The sequence below is a fragment of the Vulpes vulpes genome, unplaced genomic scaffold (genome assembly GCF_048418805.1).
Source record: "Vulpes vulpes isolate BD-2025 unplaced genomic scaffold, VulVul3 u000000690, whole genome shotgun sequence".
NCBI classification, from domain to species: Eukaryota; Metazoa; Chordata; class Mammalia; order Carnivora; family Canidae; genus Vulpes; species Vulpes vulpes.
The window spans coordinates 16,740-42,847 of record NW_027325818.1 but is presented as its reverse complement, the minus strand read 5'-3'; the positions used below and the strand labels follow the sequence as shown (position 1 = coordinate 42,847).

At 38.6% G+C, this 26,108-nt stretch overlaps 1 protein-coding gene across 19 annotated transcripts in view; it reads right to left on the bottom strand.

Annotated features, from left to right (window-relative positions):
* The window catches only part of PHKA1 (phosphorylase kinase regulatory subunit alpha 1), a 157,629-nt gene extending 136,667 nt beyond the window's left edge, over window positions 1–20,962 (bottom strand). For 12 of the 19 annotated variants that reach the window (XR_011999375.1, XM_025982908.2, XM_072746322.1 and 9 more), the window contains exons 1-4: window positions 20,239–20,729; window positions 19,299–19,457; window positions 12,200–12,247; window positions 10,198–10,366 (exon numbers count right to left, since the gene is read on the bottom strand). Coding sequence is in view for 16 of the 19 variants with exons in the window: in XM_025982908.2 (XP_025838693.1) it covers window positions 10,198–10,366; window positions 12,200–12,247; window positions 19,299–19,457; window positions 20,239–20,316 (454 nt within the window). In the remaining 3 variants the exon portion in view is untranslated. Of the gene's footprint in view, window positions 1–10,197; window positions 10,367–12,199; window positions 12,248–19,298; window positions 19,458–20,238 lie in introns of all 19 variants that reach the window. The other 7 variants (XM_072746333.1, XM_072746334.1, XM_072746326.1 and 4 more) reach the window with 6 other exon arrangements.
* Window positions 20,963–26,108: the final 5,146 nt, after the last annotated feature.

The window sequence follows — 26,108 nt, the reverse complement described above, 5'->3', positions numbered from 1 at the left end:
TAGGACTTCTAGTATGATGTTAAATATCAGTGGTGAGAATAGACATCCTTGTCTTATTCCTGACCGTAGAGGGAAAGCTCTCAGTTTTTCCCCATTGAGGATGATATTAGCTGTGTTTTTTTTCATATATGGCCTTTATGATGTTGAGATATGTTCCCTCTAACCCTACTAGTGGAGGATTTTTATCATGAATGGATATTGTACTTTGTCAAATGCTTTTTCTGCATCTATTCAAAGGATCATGTGGTTCTTATTCTTTCTTTTATCACTGTGGTGTATCGTGTTGATTGACTTGAGAATTTTGAACCACCCTTGCTACTGAGGAATAAATCTCACTTGATGGTGGTGAATGATTCTTTTTAATGTATAGTTGGATTTGGTTTGCTAGCATCTTGTTGAGAATTTTTGTATCTGTGTTCACCAGGGATATTGGCCTGTAGTTCTTTTTTTGTGTGTGGTGTCTTTATCTAGTTTTGGTATTAGGGTAATGCTGGCCTTCTAGAATGAATTTAGGAGTTTTCCTTCCTTTTCTGATTTTTTTTCTTTTGGAATAGTTTGAGAATAATAGGTAATAACTCTTCTTTAAATGTTTGGTAGAATTCACTGGTAATACCATCTGGCCCTGGACTTTTGTGTGTAGGGAGTTTTCGGATTATTGATTCAATTTCTTTCCTGGTTATTGGTCTGTTCAAGTTTTCTATTTCTCCCTGTTTCAGTTTTGGTAGTTTATGTGTTTCTAGGGATTTATCCATTTCTTCTAGGTTGTCCAATTTGTTGGTATATAGTTTTTCATAATTTTCTCTTATAACCATTTGTATTTCTGTGTTGTTGGTTTTTATTTCTCCTTTCTCATTTGTGATTTTATTTATTTGGGCCTTTTCTCTTTTCTTTTTAATAAGTCTGATTAGAGGCTTATCAATTTTATTAATATATTCAAAGAACCAGCTCCTGGTTTCATTGATCTGTCCTATTGTGTTTTTAAATATTCTATATAATTTATTTTTGTTCTAGTCTTTGTTATTTCCTTCCTTCTGCTGGTTTTAATTTTTGTTGTTCTTTTTTTAGCTCCTTTAGGTAAAGTTGTTTGAAATTTTTCTTGCTTCTTAAGGTAGGCCTGTATTATTATATACTTCTCTCTTAGGACTGCCTCTGCTGCATCCCAGCAGTTTTAGACTATTGTGTTTTCCTTTTCATTTATTTCCATGTATTGAAAAAAATTTCTTCTTCCATTTCCTGGTCAACCCATTCATTGTTTAGTAGCATATTGCTTAACCTCTATGTATTTGTGGTCTTTCCAAATTTTTATTTGTGGTTGATTTCAAGTTTCATAGCATTGCAGTCAGAAAAGACTCATGGTATGATTTCAATCTTTTTGTATTGATTGAGGCCTGATCTGTGACCTAGGTCTGTTCTGTACATGATCTTCTCTGGAGAATATCCCATGTGAATGTGAAAGGAATATGTATTTTGCTACTTTAGGATGGAATGTTCTGAATATATTTGTTAAGTCCATTTGGTCCAGTGTGTCATTCAAACTCATTGTTTCCTTGTTGATTTTCTGCTTAGATGATCTATCTATTGATGCAAACTGGATGTTAAAGTCGCCTACTATTATTGTATTATTACTAATGAGTTCCTTTATGTCTATTATTAATTGTTTTATATGGGTGAAGGCTGGGGGAAGGAAATGGTGCCAAACAACTCCTTTGTCCTTGAGAGGAATCTCCCTGAACTCCACCTCTCAGGGACACACTCCAGGAAGTGCAAATAATCTCCCTTCTGTGTACCCAAGTGCCCTTCAGATTGCTGCTTCCATGCCATCTGCCCCCTCCCTGGTTGTTTGCCTCCTTCTATCTAGGAGTAGGGCAGTGCTCTCATGGCTCCATCCCAGTCAAGCCTGCTGCTCTTTAAAATTCCAGTCCTTAAGCCCTAATGGTTGTAAGAACTCAAGAAAGTAAGCCCTTTTCATTTTCCCAATCAATGGCTTTGAGGAAATGTTCTCCTTATGCATTCTCATCACCCTTCTCTCCTTCTCTCCTCCCTACTTCCCTCCCTCCCTCTTCTTTTCTTTCTCTTGCCTTTCTCTGCAACCATAGCTCTCTCCCTTTGGCAGCACCCACGATCTGTTTCTCCCCTAAAGCATGTCTATGTAATTCCTACCTTCTTTGATGTGTCTTCTACGGCTTCTTCTTAATTGTGGAATTTGATCTGTCAGTCTTCAGGTTGATTTCTGGGGTATTCAGGATGATTGGATAGTTATCTATCTATCTTGTGGAACTAGACAAGCTTAGGGTCCTCCCACTCAGCCGCCATCATCTCAAATCTCTCTATATAATTTTATATCTTTTAAAGAAGCTGAGAGGAAAATAGATATTTATATTTTATAATATTAATCTTGTAATTTACCACTTCTGGTGGTCTTCATTTGTTCCTGTGGATTTGAGTTACCATTTGGTATTATTTCCTTAACTCAATATTGCTTCATTCCTGCATACCTCCTTAATTTTGTTATTATCAAATATATTACACTTTTATATGCTGTAGCTCCAACAACACAATTACACTGTTTTATACAATTGATTTTTAGATCAGTTAAGAAAGGAGACATATGGAATCATATTATGTTTTATAATTATTTTTACTCTATTTTTTCATCTAAAAATTCAATTATAAGGGGGGCATATGATGTGAAGTGCACTGGTGTTATACTATATGTTGGCAAATTGAATTTAAATAAAAAATTCAAGTGCAATTAACATACAGGATTATATTAGTGTCAGGTATATGATATCATGATTCAACAAGTCTATACATTTTTCAGGGCTCATCAAATTAAGTGTACTCTTTTTTTTAAGAATTTTTTATTTTTTACTTTTTTTATTTATGATAGTCACAGAGAGAGAGAGAGAGAAATGGCAGAGACACAGGCAGAGGGAGAAGCAGGCTCCATGCACCGGGAGCCCGATGTGGGACTCGATCCCAGGTCTCCAGGATCGCGCCCTGGGCCAAAGGCAGGCGCCAAACTGCTGCGCCACCCAGGGATCCCAAGTGTACTCTTTTAAAAAAATTTGTTACCTATGTTTTTTAAAGTAAGGTCTATGTCCAACATGGGGCTTCAACTCATGACCCTGAGACCAAGAGTCTCAACTCTATTTCCTGAGTCAGCCAGGTGCCCCAAGTTAAGTGTACTCTTAATCCCCTTTATCTAGTTCACCCATTCCCACCCCCAACCAACCTCCCTTCTGGCAATCACCAGTTTGTTCTCTGTATTTAAGAGTCTATTTTTTCGTTTGTCTCTTCATTCCACTTCCTTTGGGCCTCCATTTTTTTTCTGAACAGAAGTCAGCTAATAACTTTATTTGGGTTCCCTTGTACATGACAAGTCATTTTTCTCATATTGCTTGCAAGATGTTCTGTTTATTTTTGGCTTTTTAATATTTTTACTATTATGCTTCTGGGTGTAGATCTCTGTTTATTCTACCTGGAGATCACCGAGTTTCTTTGATGTATATAGATCATGTATGTTTCTTTGTATGTATATAGATCAATGTTTTTCATCAAATTTGAGGTGAATTCAGCCATGATTTCTTTGAATATATTTTCTGCTCCTTACTCTCCTTCTGATACTCACATTCCATATGAGTTGATGCTCTAAATTGTGTCCTACATTTCTCTTGGGTTCTATTATTTTTCTCGATTATTCTTTTCTTCTGTTCTTCAGATTGCATAATCTTTGTTGATATATCCTCAAGTATGCTGATTCTTTCTCCTGGCAGCTCAAATTTGTTCAGCCTCTCTAGTGAAATTTTCAAAAATACAACCAGCATTTTTCACAGAGCTAGAACAAACAATCCTAAAATTTATATGGAACAACAAAAGACTCTGAATAGCTAAAGCAATCCTGAAAAAGCAACCACAAAGGTGGAGGCATCACAATTCCAGATTTCAAGCTACATTACAAATTTGTAGTCATTAAAACAGTATGGTACTGGTACACAAAACAGACACATAGATCAATGGAACAGAATAGAAAGCCCAGAAGTGGAACCACAACTATATGGTCAACTAATCTTCAACAAAGCAAGAAAGAATAACCAATGGAAAGAAGTCTCTTTAACAAATGGTGTTGGGAAAACTGGACAGCTACATGCAGAAGAATGAAACTGGACCACTTTCTTACAATACACAAGAATAAATTAGAAATGGATGAAAGACCTAAATGGGAGACAGGAAACCATCAAAATCCTAGAGGAGAACACAGGAAGCAACATGTTTGACCTCAGCTGTAGCAACTTCTTACTAGACCCATTTCCAGAGGCAAGAGAAACAAGAGCAAAAATGTATTGGGACCTCATTAAGATAAAAAGCTTCTGCACAGTGAAGGAAATAATCAACAAAACTAAAAGGCAAAAGGGGAAAAGGGGCATCTGGGTGACTTAGTCAGCTAAGCATCTGCCTTTGGCTCAGGCCATGATCCCAGGGTCCTGGGATCGTCCCACACATTGGGCTCCCTGCTCAAAGTAGACGGTAGTCTACTTCTCTCTCTCCTTCTGTCCCTGCTTGTGTTCTCTCTCGCACTCACTCTCTCTCTTAAATTAATAAAGAAACCCTTAAGAATATACTAAAAGACAACATATGGAATGGCAGAAGATATTTGAAATTGACTTAACTGATAAAGGGTTAGTGTATTGTATGGATAAAGGTTTCTGTGATTTGTCCTGCATAACTGAACACCCCAACCTGCACATATACAGGTAGGCTAAAGAATGTTATTTGTGAGATTTGTGCTGCATATGTGGCCTTGGGAGCCTGATTAGTTGACATTAGCTGGCCTCTACATCAGAATTGGCCCTTCTGGTCTGGACACCAAGAGCTATAAATTTTGCCTTACATCCCCTCCAGATCCAGGCTGGGCTGCTCCTCCTATAATGGAATCTGGGAGGGGAGGCAAGCACACCTAGCCAGGATCCTTGAATATGTAAAGACATAATAACATAGGCAAACTGTACATAAGCAAACAGTTGTTTAACTTCAGACTCCATCATTTGCCCTATGAATACAGCCCTTCCGGAGATGGTCAGTTGGAACTCTCACCTGAGAGGAGGATGCTCTGCTCAGGCCTCTCAACTGGGTCTCCAGCCTGGCTATCTCCAAGAGAATTCCTCAGCTAATGAGATTGGATGTTGTTAAGTACCCAATTTGATGTAATTCTGTCTTATTCTCCTTTTCTGTTTATTATTGTCCTTATCTATGTGCAGATTTCCCTTTTCTTCTGTTTTTATTAGATTTTTATAATATTAATAAAGTGTTTTTCCCCTTTGAAAATGAGAGTATGGCACTGTGGATTTTCTCTTTAGAACAATTAGTATCCATAATCTATAAAGAATTTATCAAACTCAACACCCCAAAAACAAATAATCCAGCTAAGAAGTAGGCTGAAGACATGAATAGACATCTTTCCAAAGAAGACATCCAGATGGCCAACAGACACATGAAAAGATGCTCAACACCATTCAATATCAGAGAAACGCAAATCAAAACCACAATGAGATAACATAGCATACCAGTCAGAATGGCTAAAATTAACAACTCAGAGAAAAACAGATGTTGGCGAGGGTGTGAAGGGAGAACCCTCTTACACTGCTGGTGGGAATGAAGGCTGCTGTAGCCACTCTGGAAAACAGTATGGAGGTTCCTCCAAAAGTTAAAAATAGAACTATGCTACAATCCATCAACTGTACTATGGGAGTGTTTACCCAATGAATTAAAAAATAGATGCAAAGGGGTATATGCACCCTGGTATATATAGCAGCATTATCAACAATAAGCAAACTATGGAAAGAGCCCAAATGTTCACTGACTGATGAGTGGATAAAGAAGATGTGGTGGGGATGCCTGGGTGGCTCAGCGGTTTAGCCCCTGCTTTTGGCCCAGGGCGTGATCCTGGAGTCTCAGGATCAAGTGCCGCATCGGGCTCCCTGCATGAAGCCTGCTTCTCCTTCTGCCTGTGTCTCTGCCTCTCTCTCTCTCTCTATCTGTGTCTCTCTTGAATAAATAAATAAAATCTTAAAAAAAGATGTGGTGTGTGTGTGTGTGTGTGTATTTATATGTACATATACAGGAATGTTAGCCATTAAAAAGAATGAAATCTTCCCATTTGCAATGACGTGGATGATGCTAGAGGGTATTATGCTAAGTGAAATCCATCAGTCAGAGAAAGACAAATACCATATGATTTCACCCATATGTGGAATTTAAGAAACAAAACAGAGGAACACATGGGAAGGGAAAAAAGAGAGAGGGAAGCAAATCTAAGAGACTCAACGGAGAACAAACTGAGGGTTAATGGGGGAGGTGCCTGGGGGATGGGTTAAATGAGTGATATGTATTAAGGAGGGCACTTATTATGATGAGCACTGGGTGTTATAGGTAAGTGATGAATTACTAAATTCTACTCCTGAAACCAATATTACACAAGAGGTTAACTAGCTAGAATTTAAATAAAATTTTGAAAAAAAAAAGTTACTGTACTTTTCAACCCCAAAATTCCCATTTGGTTCATTTTTTATCTCTTTATTGATATTCTCTATTTGATGTAATGCTTTCATCATATTTTCCTTTAACTTGTTAAGCATGGCATCCTTTAGATTTTTGGACATTTTTATAGTAACTGCTTTGAAGTCTTTGTCTCCTAAATTCAATGTAATGTTTCCTCTCAAAGGCAGTTTCTGTTACCTGCTTTTTTTGTGTTGTCTCAGACTTTCCTGTTTTTTTGCATGTGTCATACATTTTTGTTGAACACTAGATATTGCAGATAACATAGTTATAGAAACTCTGTAGGTATATTGATATTATCCTATATGGGGCTGGTTTATGTTTATCTGCTATTTATTTAAGTGATTTGGCTGGACAATTTCAATGAAATCTATTTTTCGGGACGCCTGGGTGGCTCAGGGGTTGAGCATCTGCCTTTGGTTCAGGGCGTGATCCCAGGGTCAAGTCCTGCATTGGGCTCCTAGCAGTATGCAGCCTCTGATGCTGTTCTTCAGAGGACGTAGCCTTGGGAATAATACAAACAGTCACCCAAGGAAGACCACAGTTTTTGTTTAGTCTTCTGTGATCTATTACATGTCTTCATACTCAGCTGTTAACCTCCACCAATTGCCAGCTGATGGCTCTATCAAATTGTATAGTGCCCCGAGGTACAGACTGTCCACAGTCTCATCCAATTAAATTCAAGCCCCATTTCAGGATTTTGAGGCCAGACTTTGACACTTTTTCTAACCCTAGAAACTCTTTTTAGCTATCTCTGTCCCTGGTTCTCTGCTAAAACTTCTAGCTAGTCTACAGGTTAGTTTGTTGCTCTTATTGAGCTATCAGACTCCTCTTAATTTCTTAGAACAAAAATCTCCAGTTTTTCAGAGTGCCCTTAGACTTTAACTTTCCCACTAAAGTCAGTTTTCTTGGGAAGAACTATGGAGCTTTTCTGTTTTTGTGGCCTGCTTTTCCCTCCATGCTACCAGCAAGGTGGGCCAGGCCTATTATTCTTGGACTGCTCTGCCTAGGTTTAAGCTCCATGAGTGGAACTGAGGAATGGAACAGAGTTCCAGACCTCTTAGTTATTTTTGGCTAGATCAGAGCTTCTGCAACACACAGGTGAGGAGGATGGGAAATGTTGGCAACCACTGTTGGGGAGATATCTATCATAGTCCTAAACTGGGAACTAGGGGAAGAGTAAGCCTTATACTCTGGTCTGCATCCACGCTGAGTAGTGCTTCTGTCCTGATGAGTTGGGGCGAGGGAGGCTGTGGTCTAAATGCCACACCCTCACTGTTCTTACCAAGATTTATATTTGCTTGAATAAATGTTTCTCTACTTGCTGTATGCCCTTCAGACAATTTCTAGTGACTAAATGGTTGTTTATTTTAAACTTTATTTTCACAATTTATGGTTATTTTGCTGGGGAGAAGGGCAGTCAGTTTCTAAGACTCTCTTTTAACCAAGGTTGAGATTTTTAAAAGTTCAAAAATGTGCAGAGAATTGTTCCCATGAAAGATGAAAATTTTCCATGAAGATCTTTCATACTTTATTTACTGATCATCTCTCATATATATCCTTTTCATTCTCAAGGCTAATGCCTTATATATGTTCTGCATCATTTATTGCCTAAAGTATTTCACTAACCTCCTAACTAAGTTCTCCATCTTAATTTTCTCCCCTATCCAATCCATCCTCCTGCTACTGGAGTGAACCATCTGAAAGTTTCTTGATTATTTATTTTGAGTGGTTCTCTAATGACTATAGACTAAACTCCAAACTACCTAGCATGATTTACAGGCTCTTAAACAGCTAGCTCCAACCTTCTAGCTTCATCTTTTGGTATTTTTTCCAGATCTATCTTACACTATAGCCATAGAAGATAACTAGTCTTACCTTGGTGGCCAATATCTTTCCAACTTTGTGCTGTAGCCATGCTATTCCTTTTCCTTCTCTGACTTGTGAAATTCTACTTATTCATATTTATTCTGCAAAGGCCTGATTGGATTATATCCAACTTTTTCCAAGTACCTATCAAAGTCAGCTTATTGAGGTGAAAATCAAATGTTAAGTCAGAAATCAACAAATATTTGTTGAATGAATATGTCTCCTACAAGCCTCTTTAGTATATTTCTGCTTCCTTTCTGGACTCAAAATGAAAACCATCAGAAATATTTAGACAGTTTGCATTGTAGAAAAACACTCCAGAGTTGGTACTAAAAGAATATTAGAAATGGAGTTATAGAGGATCCCTGAGTGGCTCAGTGGTTTAGCACCTGCCTTCGGCCCAGGGCTTGATCCTGGAGTCTCAGGATCGAGTCCCGCATCAGGCTCCTTGCATGAAGCCTGCTTCTCCCTCTGCCTGTGTCTCTGCCTCTCTCTCTCTCTGTGTGTCTCTCATGAATAAATAAATAAAATCTTAAAAAAAAAAAGAAATGGAGTTATAGCTTCCATTCTGTTTAAATGCATAAAACCTAAAAATATATTTATTTAGGAAAGAAACTCCCCTCCAAAAGATGGGAGTGTGTGGGTAGCCATGTTATAATTTTAATAAAAGGTAATTCAGCTTCTGGGCTGTGCATTCCAGAGGGAAAACGGGAAGGCTTTATCACCAGATATTTACTGATGCAAGAAAAGGAGAATAAGAATATTCCGGGACACTTCTTACCTTGAATGTCCTTAGTACTTTGGAGCTCTATAGCCAGCTAGGAAGATAAATTCGAGTGTCAAAACTGTGGTATTCTGAGTACATTTACTTACTCAGGAAGATCTGGAAAAGGTCCTGTTTAATTTACAAACTGAGTGTAATCAGACTCATTATCCTCTCCAAGTTAGGAAAAATAAAAGGGAATTATGTTAGTTCTTACATTGTCCTTTTTCAGGTAAAGCATCTAAGGCTAATAACAAAACCATCTGAAAAGGGTATATTATTCAATAATAAAAATAAGTATTTGAATTCTAATTCTTAAATTAATCCCCTAATATAACTTAAATAGCCTTTAGATAGATGTCTTATTTATAATATATACATAAAGAGTAGTATAAAGTAGGTAATTCAATTTATATTAATTTTTTTTTAATTTTATTTTATTTATTTATGATAGGCACACAGTGAGAGAGAGAGGCAGAGACACAGGCAGAGGGAGAAGCAGGCTCCATGCACCGGGAGCCTGACGTGGGATTCGATCCCGGGTCTCCAGGATCGCGCCCTGGGCCAAAGGCAGGCGCCAAACCGCTGCGCCACCCAGGGATCCCGGTAATTCAATTTATATTAATACTAGAGGATCGTCAGTGTATAGCATGAGAACAAGCAGAAAACCCTAGCCCTTCTTTCCCATCTCACCATCTCATGGTATGTGAGGATTAATGAAAGATAAAAATATCCATCCAAAAAAAATCCACTCCAGATTTCCTGGTTCTCAATTCAAAAAATATTAATCAGTACCCCAGACTTGTTTTTCAGGGTAAAGGAATACTAACTAGACCTCAAAGTGTTGTTTCCTTGTATATAATTTACAAAATATTGTGTTTCCACCATGTATCTTTAAGCAATGTAAACAGCTATGTCGTTTTCTGGTCAACACCTTTGGAGAAACCATGTGTACCAGAGTCAGTGCTTCACATTGCTGTGGCTCCCAGTAATTCTGTCCTGGTACTGACCTGAGGCAGTCATTTGTGCTAAGAAGAGCAGGTACACAGAGGTAGCATCCAACTGCAGGTGTCCCCACTGGTCATCACCCACTACAGTGGCACAGGTTTTGGTATTGTACTTAGCATGGAGGCTATCCTTGGTACTCTGACTATACTTGAAGGATTCTACTTTATCCACCTGAAGAAAACAAGAACAGTAAAAGAAGGCAATGTAGAAAAATCATCCCATATGCCACACTTTTGTAATACTCTAACATATACCATTGCATTTGGTTTTCAGGCAATTGTGAATACTTAAAATACACTGTTACTTCTTTTTCCCCATACTAACACAAGTAGGAAAGTCTGCTGTTGCTGTTTTTTTTTTAAGTTTAAGCAATTAGTTATAAAATAATGCCAGTTAAAGCCAGCTATTTCCTACTCACTACCTCTCTTTTACTCTTCATATGATTGTCTGGGCACACTGTAGATATAAACTGAGATGCAGTGGTTGGGTGTGAACAGTCTAGTAAGAGACAATTGAGTCATAAAAAAGATACATTTATTCCTGAAACAGAGGTAGGAATTTTGAGGGAAACCAGGGGGATTATTAAGGGGATCTATTTTGAAGGAGTAATGAAAAGAGCTGGGTGGAAGATACATGAAGTAATGGAGAAAACATATGAACATATGCTGAAACGAGAGGTCAGAATGGAAACACTGGGCAAGGGACAACTGAGAGACTTCATTCCTAAAACTGAGATTTGATTATATGTGCATTTGATATATGATAGAAACTATTAAACCTTTAAATAAGGTTCATGAAGTTAGTAGCTTTAAACCTATTTGGTAAGGTAGAAAATAGAATTATCTAAAATACAAAAAAAGAAAGGAGCAAAGAAGGGGAAAAAAGAAATGATGGCATTGAGATATCCCAGGAGAGAGAGCACTGATAAAGAAGTTCAGAAGTCTGGAGTTGATTTCTTTCTACTTTAGACTTGTTGTGTGCCTGTGGATAGTCACTTTATTAATCTGGGCCTTGATTGCTTCTTCTAACAAAATATAATCTTGGTCTCAAAAAAGTCAGTTCAGGTTCAATGTGTGCAACAAGTGTAAAGATCTCCTAGGATAAAAGTAAAACACTTTTTTTTCAGTAAAATACTTTCGGATGAAAACAAAAACATAAACAAATCCAGAAGATAAACCACAGTCTGTTAAAAAATTTGCAGTGTATGTGACAAAACATTAATATTCATAATGTACAGGAACTCCTCAAATAGCCAAGAAAGAGACAGCTCAAAAGAAAAATAGAAAAAGGACCTAATAGGCAATTAATAGAGGAAATGCAAATTTTAAATCTACACAGGAAAGGAAGCTCAATTTCATTCAAGGTCAGGAAAATGCAAATTAATGCAAGGAGATCTAAGTCTTAGGCATTAATCTCCAATCCTAAAATCCAAAACACTGCCACAAAGGTTATTCCTCTAAATTTTGTGCCAAAATTCATTTGATGGCAACACTTAATTCAAATTGATGTGGAGCTATTTGTAGTTTTTACTAATTCCACTTAGTGTGAGAATGCTTCTATGTTTCCCTATGGAGAGATTAATATTTTTGATGAGACAGTGCTGTTCTGGACCTGTTGAAGGTATAATATACAGTATTTGCACTGTACTCAAAAAATCTGAAAAAGTCTGAATTCTAAAATTTATTTGGTCCCAAGGGTATCATATGAGGGCTTATAGGTGTGTATCATCTTTAGTCAATGTACAAAATTACATGTACAGTAACGATGAAGTATTTTAAAAAGTCATTTATAGAGGGGGGTGGAAAGACTGGAAGGAAACATGCCAGTGGTAACTGGGTGGTGAGATCATGAGTGACATTTCCCTCCTCCATTCCACAAATTTTCTGAAATCATTGTCTACTCTTTGTGAAATTGAAAAAATATAAGCTGTAAACATTTACTAAAGGATAGAGACACTATTACAATGTGCTTTCATTAGCGAGGGAGCTGTTAACAATACCATACCTGTCTGATCATGCAGTGCAGCAGGCCCCTCATCAGCTTCACTACACTCTGCAGAAAGAAATGGAAACAAGACTGTTATAAACATCCCTAAATGCAGGAACACTTACTCAGCAACTGCAGTTGGTACATGACCTTTTCAGAACAAGTAACTCTATCCTGGGTTCCTATTTACATGGCATTTACTTTATAGGTACACAGAAGAGCTAAATTGCAGCTAAAAGTGGAATCAAAAGCTCAGTTGGTGCTTTCTTCAAGTCAAAACAAAAACAAAAACAACTCCAAGCTCTAACAGGCTTATGTAAAACCAAGCCAACCATCCTGTTAGAGGACATTCTGCCTGGAGAAAAGAGGCAAGTCAGCTCAAAAGTCCTAAAGCTATGGGGATATTCTATAATAGATCTTATGGCCTAGAGAAGTCAATATCATTATTTTTTTTCTTCTAAGGTAGCCAAGACTTCTCTTCAGGAGTTCACAGATATATTTATCTGTACATTTTCCTTAAAAAATTAATGCACTTCAATTCAGAAGTGTAAACAGGAATTGTTAACACAACTCAACTTCTTTTCCATGAAAAAAAAAGAGCTACAGTCATTCTTCAGTCTCAAGTTACCACTCTTTCTCTTACAAGGGCTTGGCAATTTCTAAAGCACTTAGTTTTCCAATCACATCCCAAAATTCTGACCACTAATTATATGCTATACTAGTTGGCATACTATAACACAGTAATAATAATATATTTAATTATAAATAGTATAGTAATAATATGCTATACTAGTTATAGGAGATGACACTAGAAGGGCCATCAACAGTGGCATGGGTAGGCAATATGTTTTGGAAAAACATAGCATCAGAGGTGCTAGCTCAGAGGTGACTTCAGGACACCTCTGAAAACTAATCTATTTGGGAGCCAGATCACTCTGTTATTCCTTCAAAACACTGAAGTGGGACTATAAGCAATAGGCATGATAAGAATAAGTGTCTATTAAATTATACTCCAACTCCTTATGTAGTCTTTTTTTTGAGAAAAAAAAAAGTGTTTCCTTGGGAGAGTTCCCTTTCTTAAGTAATTTCTGTCTACAAATGGTGCCCTCTCCTTACAAATCAAGGGAAGAAATATATAAATATATAAGTAAATATATATGGGAGGGAAGAATGTGTGTGTGCTAGAGAGCAAGTGAGTGTGCTTGAGCACGAGAGAACAAGCAAGCAGTATATGATCTCGTCACCTTTTAAAGCATGAAGCATTTATTATAAATAATGAAACTGACTGCAATCCGCATAAGAAAATCTCTAACACTACTTTGACCCTAATGAAAGAGACCATCCTTTTAATGTACCCTGTTAGAGAAACCATTTAACACAGCCTCCTCTGTGGGGAACTTGATTCAATTCTGAACTATCTTCTATATGTTACCACATACTTTACAGGTTTCTATCACATTTTTTTTAACTTTCTTTACCATCAAGCCCTGCTACTGCCATCTACATTTTCTTTTTTCTTTTCTTTCTTTTCTTTTTTTGAGAGAGACAGTGTGTGTGCACACACACAAGAGCAGGGAGGGGTAGAAGCAGAGGAAGAGAGAGAATCTGAAGCAGGCTCCATGCCCAGCATAGAGCCTGAGAGGGGCTCGATCTCACAACTCGACCCTGAGATCATGACCCAAGGTGAAATCAAGAATTGGATGCTTAACCGACTGAGTCACCCAGGTGCCCTGTTAACCTAAACAGCAAATGTGGGAATCATGGACCCAGTAGGGAATTCCTGATTCCACTTTTGTCCTCCTGGAATGGCCACTGTCAGCCATGTCTGTTCTCAAGTTCTAGCTTACAAGTCAAGGTAAAATTAATAGAAAGCATGGGGATGCAGGAATGAAGGAAGCTATCTGTACTTTGTGTTCCCCCAAAGTGGCCATTTTCGGTTTCAGTGCTCTAGTCAGCATTAATTATATATGTTCATTAATATGCTAGGGCTTCTAACCACATCAAGTGACACCCTCTTCTCACCTATGCTTTTTGAGGATATGAATTTATATATTTGTAAACTGATATATAAGGATACATAACTATATACAAACATATCTATGTAAGTATTAATCTCTCTCTCCAGGTATATGTACAATCAAATGTTTGTTGGGCATCTAAAATATACAAAACACTCTATCAGACTTTGTGGAACATAAAAATAAGGGAGACAGAACACAAAATTTAAAAAAAAAACCCTAAACTATAAACATAGTCTACCTAACAACTCCTAGTTATCCTTTAAAATCCATTTCCTCTGTGCATCCTTCCTTGCTTTGTTCAAGGTAAAGATATTTCTGCCTCTGTGTCCCACAGAACTTTGTACTGTACTTATCTCCTATAGATATAGTACCTATAGTATCTATCCTAATGTAGTGTTTAACTATTTGCTTATGTATCTGTTTCCCCCATTAGACTATCAACTCCTTAAGAAAAAGGGATAGAGACCAGGTTAATAAAACCTTAAGTCAACGGACTAAGCAGACTTTATTATTACTATTTTTTTAGAGGGGTGGGTGGAGCAGGGGAGGGCCAGAGGGAGAGCCATGCTCAGCACAGAGCCCAAGGTGGGGCTTTATCTCATGACCCTGAGATCATGACCTGATGATCCTTAATCAAGAGTTGGTCATTTACCAGACTGAGCCACCCAGGCACCTCAAGAAGGCTTTATTTTTGAAAATGTCCATTCCATGTTTGCAAGAACTCCCAAATCGCTTATCAAAAAAACTGTGTGTGTGTGTGTGTGTGTGTGTGTGTGTACATTTTGAGAGAGTGAGGATGCAAATATGACAAAATGTTAACAATTTAGTGAATCTAGATAAAGAGTATATGTAAATATGGTCATTTTACTATTCTTATAACTTTTCTATAAATTAAAAATTTTAAAAATAAAATGAAAGCTAAATATAAACATTTTGTCCCATTTTGTTTTTTATATCTAGTACAGGGCCTGCCACATGATAATTACACAAAGTCTGCTATATGGAAAAGTGAACATGTTGAGTGTTTCAGATCACAAGTGATCTAGAAGTTCCAAGAAAGTAGTTCCGAGAAAGAAGTGGTCACTGTACAATTGAGTGGTAGTCTTATGAGGACAGAAGTCACAGAAAAAGTGGGACTGGTGCTGGGCTTTGAAAGGGGAGTTATTAGTTCAGATTGGAAGGGAACAGGCATTGTGGGTGGAAGAAACAACTTGTAAAAAGATCTGGAGGTGAAAATGTCCATGACTTCTATGGAGAAAAATTCAAAAAGACTTAATCTGAAGTCATAATATCCAGGTTGTATTCATGGCACCACCAAATTCCACTTTCATCTCCAAGGTTCAATCCCTTCACTTGTAAATTAAGGAAGATAATACCCAAATCACAGGGTGTTATGAGAATAAAATACTGGTAATTATGGGGAAATATGTAGTAAAATAAACAGTATTTACACAAATGTCAGATATTTTTATTACAGGATTGTTAGAGGAACACTGAAGACACCAACATGGTTGGAACTAGGGGCGACAATGCAGGGCACCAGAATGATATAATACTGAAAAAGCAGGCTAGGACCAACCCCTAGAGAGTCCTACCTATCAATCTAAAACATCTGGATTTACTTGTAGGGAAAGGAGAGCCACAAATTGCTGAGAATGCAAATGATATAATTAAAATTTTCAAAGCGGTGTTAAGTGATCAAAGTCTAGACTGTGGTTGAGGCAGAAGGGAATAGAAATGAGGAGATGAATTCAAGAAAAATTATAAGAATCAACAGACTTTGGTCTGCATGTATCAAAAGGCAAAACGGACAAGTAAAAAATCCCCCACACGGCAGCACTTTTCAAACACTTTTTAAAAAAAGATTTTATTTATTTATTTGTGGGAGAAAGAGTGAGAAAGACAGCACAAGCAGGGTAAGGGGCAGAGGGGGAAGCAGACTCCCTGCTGGACAGGGAGCCAGATGTGGGCTCAATCCCGGGACTCTGGGGTCATTCCCTGAGCCAAAGGCAGATGCTTAACTGACTGAGTCACCTAGGTGCCCCACAAACACTGATTTATAGAATACTAGTTAGTCCAAAAAATTCTGGAAAGTTTGTAAAACCCAACCTTATCTTAGATTTGAAATGCACATTAGTACATCAAAGGCTCTGAGGAATAATGGAGTAAAGAAACCCACTGTTTAACATATACCCAAACTTAGTTGACCTAATGTGCCATGGAATACACTATAGGAAATTCCTAAATAATGTTGCCCACGTGAATAAGGTAAAACAAGGATACCAATAAGAGAATAAAGGATGTATGCTGAGTTGCTGTTTTTGGTAGTCTCTTTTGTTTGTTTTTAATAGGGAACATGGGGTTTCAGACATCCTGAGCTTGAGGAGCCATAGGATATGAAGGTGCAATGAAACAGAAGGCAATGAAAATAAGAAGTGAGATCAGAGGTAAGACAGGGTTTTGGAAGTCATTCTTACAAAGGTAATAGTTAAACTCCTAAGAAAAGATAAGAGACTACACAAAGAGAACAAAACTAAGGGAGAAGCAGAACTTCAGGCATCCAAAGAGCTGTGTTTATTTGTGTGCCTATTTATTTTTATGGGTGTATGTCTATGTGACTAAGAGCAAAGGGCATTTGTGAAAACATACATGTTTTCATACAGTTATATTCTCAATCTAAGATCGAATAGCCACCTTTGGCTTGTCTCTTAATTCTCTTTAGTTCTCTGACATTGTTTCTTAGAAACCAAAGTAAGATTTGGAAGGAAGGGTAAAAATGATTAACAATCAATGGTTTGGAAAAATCCACACAGTAACGGAGAGTTGACAGTAGGTGGGAATTTAATGTATGGATTTTCTGGATTTAATATATACTCACTTATTAGCCATAAATCAGTGCTTTTTTTTTAATTTTTTTTATTTATTTATGATAGTCACAGAGAGAGAGAGAGAGGCAGAGACACAGGCAGAGGGAGAAGCAGGCTCCATGCACCGGGAGCCCGATGTGGGATTCGATCCCGGGTCTCCAGGATCGCGCCCTGGGCCAAAGGCAGGCGCCAAACCGCTGTGCCACCCAGGGATCCCTAAATCAGTGCTTATTATCCTTAGCTGCACTTTAGAATCAGTACTTTTTAAAAAATATTAATGCCTTTTAAAAATATTAAAGGCTTCACTTCCAGAGATTTATCTAAATTGTTTAGGGTGGGGTCCAGTAAGGGTATTTCTTAAAACCTTCCCAAATGGTTTCACTGTACAGCCAGAGTTTAGAACCACTCATGTAGATTAGGGACAAATCTAGCTCACCATGTGTTTTGTAAATAAATCTCTGGCTGCTTTTGTGCAATAACCGAAGAGCTGAGTAGTTGGGCAGAGATCACACGTGACCCGCAATGCCAAAAATATTTCCTATCTGGCCCTTTATAGAGATGGTTTTCTGATCCCTGGTCTGAATTAACTGAGTAGGTTTAGAGAAAGAAAATTAATGAGACCTGATAATAAAATCTATTTTAATTCACAATGAAAGTCCATAGAAATTTTAGGATTCCCAGGGAAATGTTTCTATTTTGAAGATGTTTCCCACTGCCATAATGTTTTTGAGATATTTTGAAGTTATTACTGAAATAGTAGGAAAAATATTTTGGGCTATGTTAAAAACTAATTAATGAAACATTAAAATTTTAAAGTAATTCAATGTTTCCTTAATTTTTCCCCTTCCTCTGTAAAATTCTTTCTTCCTGGATCATAGAAGAAAAGATGTTAACTTTGCAGAATGATTAGTCAACAAGGAGACAAAAGATTTCTTCTAATAGTATTGAAAAAAATTGGTCAACTTGCACTAGGTATGGAATCATGGGTATTGTTTCACTGATATTAATATCTCTAGCTAAACAAACAAAATACTGAGATCAAAATAGCAAAATATTACAGTAGGATGTAAGATTTCATGGGTGGAAGGAGGAGTAGGGTTACTGGATTTTTAAAATACTCTTCCATTTTTTCTAAATTCTTACAATGGTTATGTATTATTTTTATAAGTTGTAAAAATATTGATCTGTACTTCCTGAGCTGGAGCAAAAATTCCAACAGTTTTTTTGTGTGTGTGTGAGTGGCCATTTTTTTTTTTTTTTGCTGGTCCTAAGTCCCTCTCAATAATGGCTTGAAGGAACAAACAAATACCTGCTGTTGCAGAGGACATGGCGAAACTTCCCTATTGCCAAGGCCTGAAACTCGCAATATGTTGATACCCTTAAAAATAAGCAAATCTCAATATTCTGATTTATAGATGAAGACTAGAGCTCAGATTGCCTAAGTCTGAAGGATAACACTTGAGCAAATGGCTGGTGTAGAATCTTCTCCACCAAAGGAAAAGAATACACACTTATCTTACCAAACAGAGTATGACAACATTAAGAGACCTACATAGCCCAGAATATAATTTTCTGGGTCATTCAAGAGAATGCAGCACTTTCTGTCTAAATAGTTCTATAAAGGATGCTACTTTCTATAAAGGTGAAGGGCCTTAAAAGTTGGCTTAAAGGCATCTGCTAACTCTGGCCTTATTTTGCTGAGGGAGGAGGACAGGCTCTGAAATGGTGGTCATAGGTATAAAAATCAACAAATAAATTCTTTACTTGTGTCTAGTTGTGAAGGTCTGCTAATTTGTGTCCATTATCCTCAGACAAATATCACCTATTATTTTTAAAAATGAAGTAAAATCATAAATACCTGTCCCCAAACATTCTTCTCAATATGAATAAATATGCTTGAGGCTGCAAAATACCTTTACTTAGAAAGAGAATTATAAATTTCAGCAAAGATCCTAGGATAGGCTTTTCCACTATAACAGAACAGACTGTGCCCTCTCTGCCTGAATCAGCAAGTTTCAAGTTTCCACTACACCAAAAAAAATTCAGTACAATACAGGAAAGCTTTTTGGAATGTAATTTTAAGAAAGTGAGGAGGGAGGGAGAAAGGCAAAATACAGTTCTTTTAGCTCCTGGGGGCTATGTTTACTTTAATCCCTACTCCCCAAACCCCCCTCCCACACCCACTAGCACACACAGCTCCAGATCTCTTTGTATATTCATTCTGAATACCTGCTCCAGTTCATAGGCCTTTGCCTTATCCTCATCCCGGTCAGCATTCTTCCGATAGGCCAAGCCCAAACCCCACACAGCCAAGATACTATACACATTATCTCGGACCCAGGCATCTTTCTGATCATAGCTGGCTGGAAGCAATCCAGTCACTGGATTCTGCAAGACCAAGAAAAACAGGACAGGCAGGTAACCATACGGTGTTAATAATATGAGGAGACCAAACCTATCAAATGGGTTACTTAGGGACTTTGGTCTTTCTTCTACTTCACTACTCCTGAGTTTTATAACCTCCTCTTCTGACCAAGTGCAAGCAAATGCTATCTTGAATAAAGAGAAAAAGCTAGCTGAAGCCTTGCTGAGTCTGAAACGTCAATATCGTTATAAGAAAGGCAGTATTTTAGCTTTCCAGTTAGAAAGAATAAACTATTAATGGAAGACTAGCATTAAAGGAGTAGGAAAAAATATATAATTAACAGTATATACTAGTTACTTCAAATCTTCACATTAGTCTAGTCTTAAGATGGCTAAACGTTCACCTACTTCTCTTCTCTGGATGGAGGACAGGAAGATGACGCCCAAACCTGGGGCAGAGGAGGGGGTTGTCAATAAACAAGCTTCAACGCGTATTTCAACTGTGCCCCTGGAGCCCTGCTGGGCGCTTAGCAGATGGGGGAGGGGCAGGCATGGAAGCCAAGGCTCAGGGCTCAAGCTAACGGTGCTTGACCCTAGTTCTGTTCTCAGCCCAACACCTATCTTTTTTTCAGGGTCTTCCATGGCTTCCCAAGCTAGGGGTGTGTGGGAGAACCTGCTACACACACACACACACACACACACACACACACGGAGCAGGGCGGGGGGAATGTTTCACCCAGCGGTCTCCATCTAGGCTATCACACTGCACATCCTAGAAGATTACAGGTGACACCCCTTCACTTACTTGATGGCACAGGATGGTCTGATGCACCAGCCGGGCGTAGCCATCCAGTCGGACACCAGAGTTACTCCGGCTCCTCATCACGCCACGTTTCCAATCCCCTCAGAGAGAAACAGCCTGTGCGCCAGAGGCGCTTGAGGTCCTCCAAGTTAGGAGGCTCCAATGCAGCTCCGCCCCCGCGGTGGGAAGCCCGAGTGCTAGGCCCCGGAAGAGCCCTCCCACTGCTCAGGCCTGGAGCGCTAGCAGTCCACGCGATAGCGGCCTCTGGAGCCCACCGCACGAAAGCAAGTGCTTGAGACTCCCGCGGTCAGCGGCCCCGCTTAGCTCCCTCGGGGCTGCTCTCTGCCACCCTTACTCCCGTCCAGCCTCCAAGCCAGGATCTTGCATCCCCCGCTGAATTCACGGCCACCGCTACCGGCCAGAGGCTCCCGCGCGGCTGCCGGTAATGGTCACTGGAGGCAGCGCCGCCTCCACCTTGCGGGAGACGCGAGCACGAGGCGGGGCGGGCGCCCCGGGTCCTGGCAGCTGTGCGCTGCGACCTAGGGATTAGTCTCGCTCGCCCCGCACGCGCGGACCCCCAGAACCCCCGCCCACTCTGCGGCCGAGAATGTTTCACAGTAGGCAATATGCTTCCAGAGGTTTACTTTCGAAACACCTCCAACGACTTTTTAAGTTTCCATTCTTGCTGTGCACCCAGGATGTTGAGGAGGCTGTTTCTTCCGTCGGCCTAGTTTTAGAAAGCTATGGTAACTTCAGACCTCAAAGGCAAGTTGCACGCTGGCGGCAGGGTCTAAAGAAGTGGAATCTCCGGGGTTTTACTGTATTTTATACTTTTGACAAAAACTCGGATTAAACTCCTTACTCTGACCCAAACCAAACAAGAGGTACTTTATTCCATAGAAACTGGTGAATAGCCAGGCTTGGGAAGGAGGGGGCAGTGGTGAGTTTTTAGGAAACTAGTCCCGGAGTTGGGACCTAACTGGGCTGGGAGGGAGCGGTGCCTCACGACCGCCTTGGCGGAGATTGCGTAACTGCTTTGGAAGGCTTCCTCAGGCACCCGTAGGTCACAGGGCTGAGGCAACAGAGTCAGCCGAAAATAAAGAGGCTAAAGAGAGGATAGAAAAGAGGCCTGCCGGTAACACTGATCATTTTCCACATGGTAATCGGTCCTCACCCCGCAGAGTGTCCCGGGGCCTTAGGGCCCTTGTTCCCTCGGTTTGCTGCCCTCAACCGCCTTGCCTGATCTCCGCTTAGGCAAAGTCTGCACGCCTTTTCAAAGCTAACTTTAAGTAACAACTGCTGTCTGAATCTCAGGGTAAGAGAATTAGACTGACCTTTCAAATCCAACTCGGAGAATCTGTGATTCTAGGACGTTTCTAGCCACCTGGTACAGTGATTTTGCATTTTCATTTACCTTTTTATGTCTCTAAATGTAGTCTCTTCTCACAAGCTCCCTCCCTTTCAACACCTGGAACACCCTTACCCAAATTAGCATCAAGCCTGGCACCAAGGAGGTGACTAGCAAATATTTGGTAGTGTTGATGATGAAGAATGACGAAATGTCCAAAAACTCGGATCTGGAACTTTCAGTTTCAACAGGCAGTCAGTATTACAATTAGAGTGATACATTTAGAATTCTCAAGCAAATAGTTTCCATTGCAGTCAGTTACTACGCAAATGCTAGGACTGGCAAATAAAGAGCCATTTCAAGGCCCAAGTGCACAGCGGGATAAAAAGTCTTTCCAGAGAAAACTACTTCATTTTGGAGGAAAGAGTCCTTGACCTTCCCTGCCCTGGCCCTTACTCCCTGACATCTTCCCCTCAGCTTGTAGCCTCGGAAGCCTTGTCTCTATCTTTGTTTCCTTCACCTAGTGCTCTTTTTCTTCACATTACTATCATTTAAAAATGTTCTAAAAATATTAAAATAATAAATACTCACTAGGGAAAACTTGGAAAGTATAGGAGTCAAGTAAATCACCCATAATTCCTTCACACACACAACCACCTGCTAATATTTTAGTGTAACTTTTCTAGTCTTTTTATTCCTTCTGCACAGATCTCCCCCACCCCAAGTTATTTAGAAGTATGAATAGATTAGGAATACTAAAGGTAGGGTGACACCAAGAAAGATAACTGGCTGGCTAACAAGAAGTCTGGCTGGATGGCATTACCTTGGTGCTTTCAACCTCAATACAGGCTGAGTATTTAATCCTTTAGCCTTAGGGGATCCCTGGGTGGCGCAGCGGTTTAGCGCCTGCCTTTGGCGCCAGGCGCGATCCTGGAGCCCCGGGGATCGAGTCCCACGACACCCGGGGATCGAGTCCCACGACACCCGGGGATCGAGTCCCACGAGACCCGGGGATCGAGTCCCACGAGACCCGGGATCAAGTCCCACGTCAGGCTCCCGGTGCATGGAGCCTGCTTCTCTCTCTGCCTCTCTCTCTCTCTGTGTCACTATCATAAAAAAAAAAAAATTAATCCTTCAGCCTTAGAAACTTGATCTCCTCAGTGTCCCAGAACTGGTCAGACTCAGGAGGCTGACTCATCCCGATTTCCTTATGATGTATGTATGTATGACTGATGTATGAAAACCAGAATGCTGGTCGATAATGAGAAATAGAACTGTGACAGTTTATGTTGGCTTCATCACCATGGGTCCCTAACTTAAATAATGTATAAGCCTTGCTCCTTACCAAGTGCTATTTTGTTTTATACAGTAGCTGTATGAAGTAAATACTAATATTAACCCCATTATCGAGATGGAGAAACTAGGGCACAGGAAGATTAAGTAACTACCAAGTCAGCTCTATGTTGGCTTCGCCAACTCTCCCTTTTCTGTGCTTCCATGGTTAACGGACACATTGTTTAGATAGGTCAAAATTATCAATCAGGTTATAACCAAGGCTTGCTGGTCTGGAAGCCATTATGTTTCTTGAAGGTGATTTTTTTATTTGATTCAATGTATATTAATTTTATAGTTTAACTCTCAGATAAAATTTTATTTCCAACTTCCTGGGAACATTTTATTGTCGGTCCTTTATATTACCTGGAAGCTTTCATTGTATTAATCTTCAAAAGTCCAAAAATTTTAAAACTTCATATTTTATAAATATTTCCATGCTTTATAGTTTATGTTAATATCTGTACTAATCTTCCCTCTAGTACATGTCCCTCAGTTTGCTTAGCTATTCTCTTATTATTAAGTAATAATAAATCTTTTATTATTAAATTTCTTGAAAGAAAAGTTTCATATGCTATCTTCTTTCCATCATTTCCCATTCAATTTTTAGAAAAATTGTATAAGTAGTGTATAAACACATTTCTTCATGAAAAAAGTTAAAACATTACAGATAAGATTGATGTTCTTTATGTGTATCACCCACAATCTTGGGCTTCTCTATCTCCCTTCCCAAAGGTAACCACTGTTACGAGATTGGCTTGTATCCTTCCAGACATTTTTCCCTATGGATTAATATATATGTAGAAATGTATATAAAATATTCTTGTTTTCTGTGTATTCTTTTTAACATAAACACTATTATACTCTACTTCCTGTTGTATAGACTGCCCTATTCATCCAAAATTATATCATGGAGATCATGTTATAATACACCATGATGTTTACATAGGCATTTCTCTATTTTTTAAAATTATTTTGCAGGTGGTAAGGGGGCCATCTTTTAATAAACACTTTATTAAATATTTTAATTTTCACCAGAGCAGAAGGCAATATAACTGGACCATATTAGCCAAGTCTCACCAAAAAGAAACAAAATAATACGAAGCCCAAAAATCAACTAACATTTACACTAAAAGACATTATCAAGGGTATGTTAGGATATGAGGAACATCTCTGCAGCTTTTGCAAAAGTTTTATAGAGGACATTTTTCCTAGATAGGTAAAAACCATGCAAGAAGTACTTTTCAGAACTTAGGATGAGAAAAAGAAAATAGTTATTAGCTCTCATTAACTTGTAATAGTCCCTCTTTTAATCAATGCTCCTACCAGGAAGTTTACAACTAAATTTAATATAAATTACCAAGAATTAAGGCATATGTATGTTTCTACTGAGAACCCTTCCCTCACATACACTCTTATGAGTTTGAGCTATCTTTAATTGTCTTATTACCTATGAATTTTAAAAAGCTATCTTAAAATCATTCAAAAAGTAGGCAGAGCATAAATTATAAATAAATACACCTGCGAAATATGAAGTAAACAAATTTATGCAGGAATAATTTCAACATGAAGAAAGGACAGGAAGCTAGAGATTTGCAGTGGTAGATTTTTTTCATAAAACATAATTATTTCAGGCACAGTTGGTAAGTAAACCTGTCATATGTGCTTTCAAAATGATAACATGCTGAGAGAAAAACCTTGCGAATACAAAATCCATTTGTTATGACTGTTTTTGCTTACACTCTCTCAAAATAGCCATCTGTACTAAAGTGTGTACATAACAGAACAACTTTCTACAATACAAAAAGTTCATATATATTTCAACCTTGGAACTTTTTAAGGAATTGAAAATTTTTCAAAAGCACCTTTCATTTTTTTTGCTATAGAACTAGGCATTTCTATATTGATGAGCATTTACATTGTTTGTTTCCAGGTTTGAGCTTTTGAGAACACTACTTCAGGGAATTTGTATATATGTCTTGTGAATACATACAGGTGTTTTGAAAACAGGCATTTAAAATTTTGATATAGCCAAAAAGCCATTTAAATTACTTGTACCAACCAGTAGTGAATGAATCTCCACTTCCTCCATTATTACCAATACTTGATATTATTAGATTTTAATTTTGAGCAATCCAATGGGTACAAAATGGTATCTTTAAGTCTTGTTTACCTGAATACTAATGTCATTAAGCATCTTTTTTATGTTTAATTTAATTTATATTATATTATATTATGTTTAGTTTATTTCTTCTTTAGGTAGTCATTTCTCTATTGGGCTGTTTTTCTTATTGATTTACAGGAATTTAAAAAAATATATGTATTCTGCATTTTAGCTTTTCTTAAAAAGAAATCTAAAAGAGATATTGTACTTGTTTTCCCATAAGTAGTTTGTCTATTTGCAATTTTATGGTGTTTTATTTTTTATTTTTTAATGAAGTCAAATTTATGAGTCTTTTCACTTTTGTCTTATTTTAGAAGGCCTTTCTAGGAGGTTGAATGGTGAGTCCCCAAAAGATATGTCCACCCAGAACTTGTGAATGTGACCTTATTTGGAAAAGGGCTTCTGTAGATGTAATTAAGGTTCTGGAGATGAGATCCTGTTGGATTTCCTACTGGCCCCTAAATCCAATGACAAGTGTCCTCATAAGAAAACGGAGGAACGGGGATCCCTGGGTGGGCCAGCGGTTTGGCGCCTGCCTTTGGCCCAGGGAGCGATCCTGGAGACCTGGGATCGAATCCCACGTCGGGCTCCCGGTGCATGGAGCCTGCTTCTCCCTCTGTGTCTCTGCCTCTGTGTGTGTGTGTGTGTGTGTGACTATCATAAATTTAAAAAATAATTAAAAAGAAAAAAGAAAAGGGAGGAACGCCTGGGTGGCTCAGCAGTTGGGCGCTTGCCTTCAGCTCAGGTCGTGATCCCGGGATCCGGGATCGAGTTCCTCATCAGACTCCCTGCGAGGAGCCTGCTTCTCCCTCTGCCTGTGTCTCTGCCTCTCTCTCTCTTAGTCCTTGTCTCTCATGAATAAATAAATAAATCTTTTTAAAAAAAGAAAAGGGAAAGATACATAGGGAGGAGAAGGCAATGTGAAGACAGAGCCAGAGATGGAAGTGATGTATTTATAAGCCAAGGAATGCCAAAGATTGCTAGCAACCACAAGAAGCTAGGGGAGAAACATAGAACAGATTCTCCCTT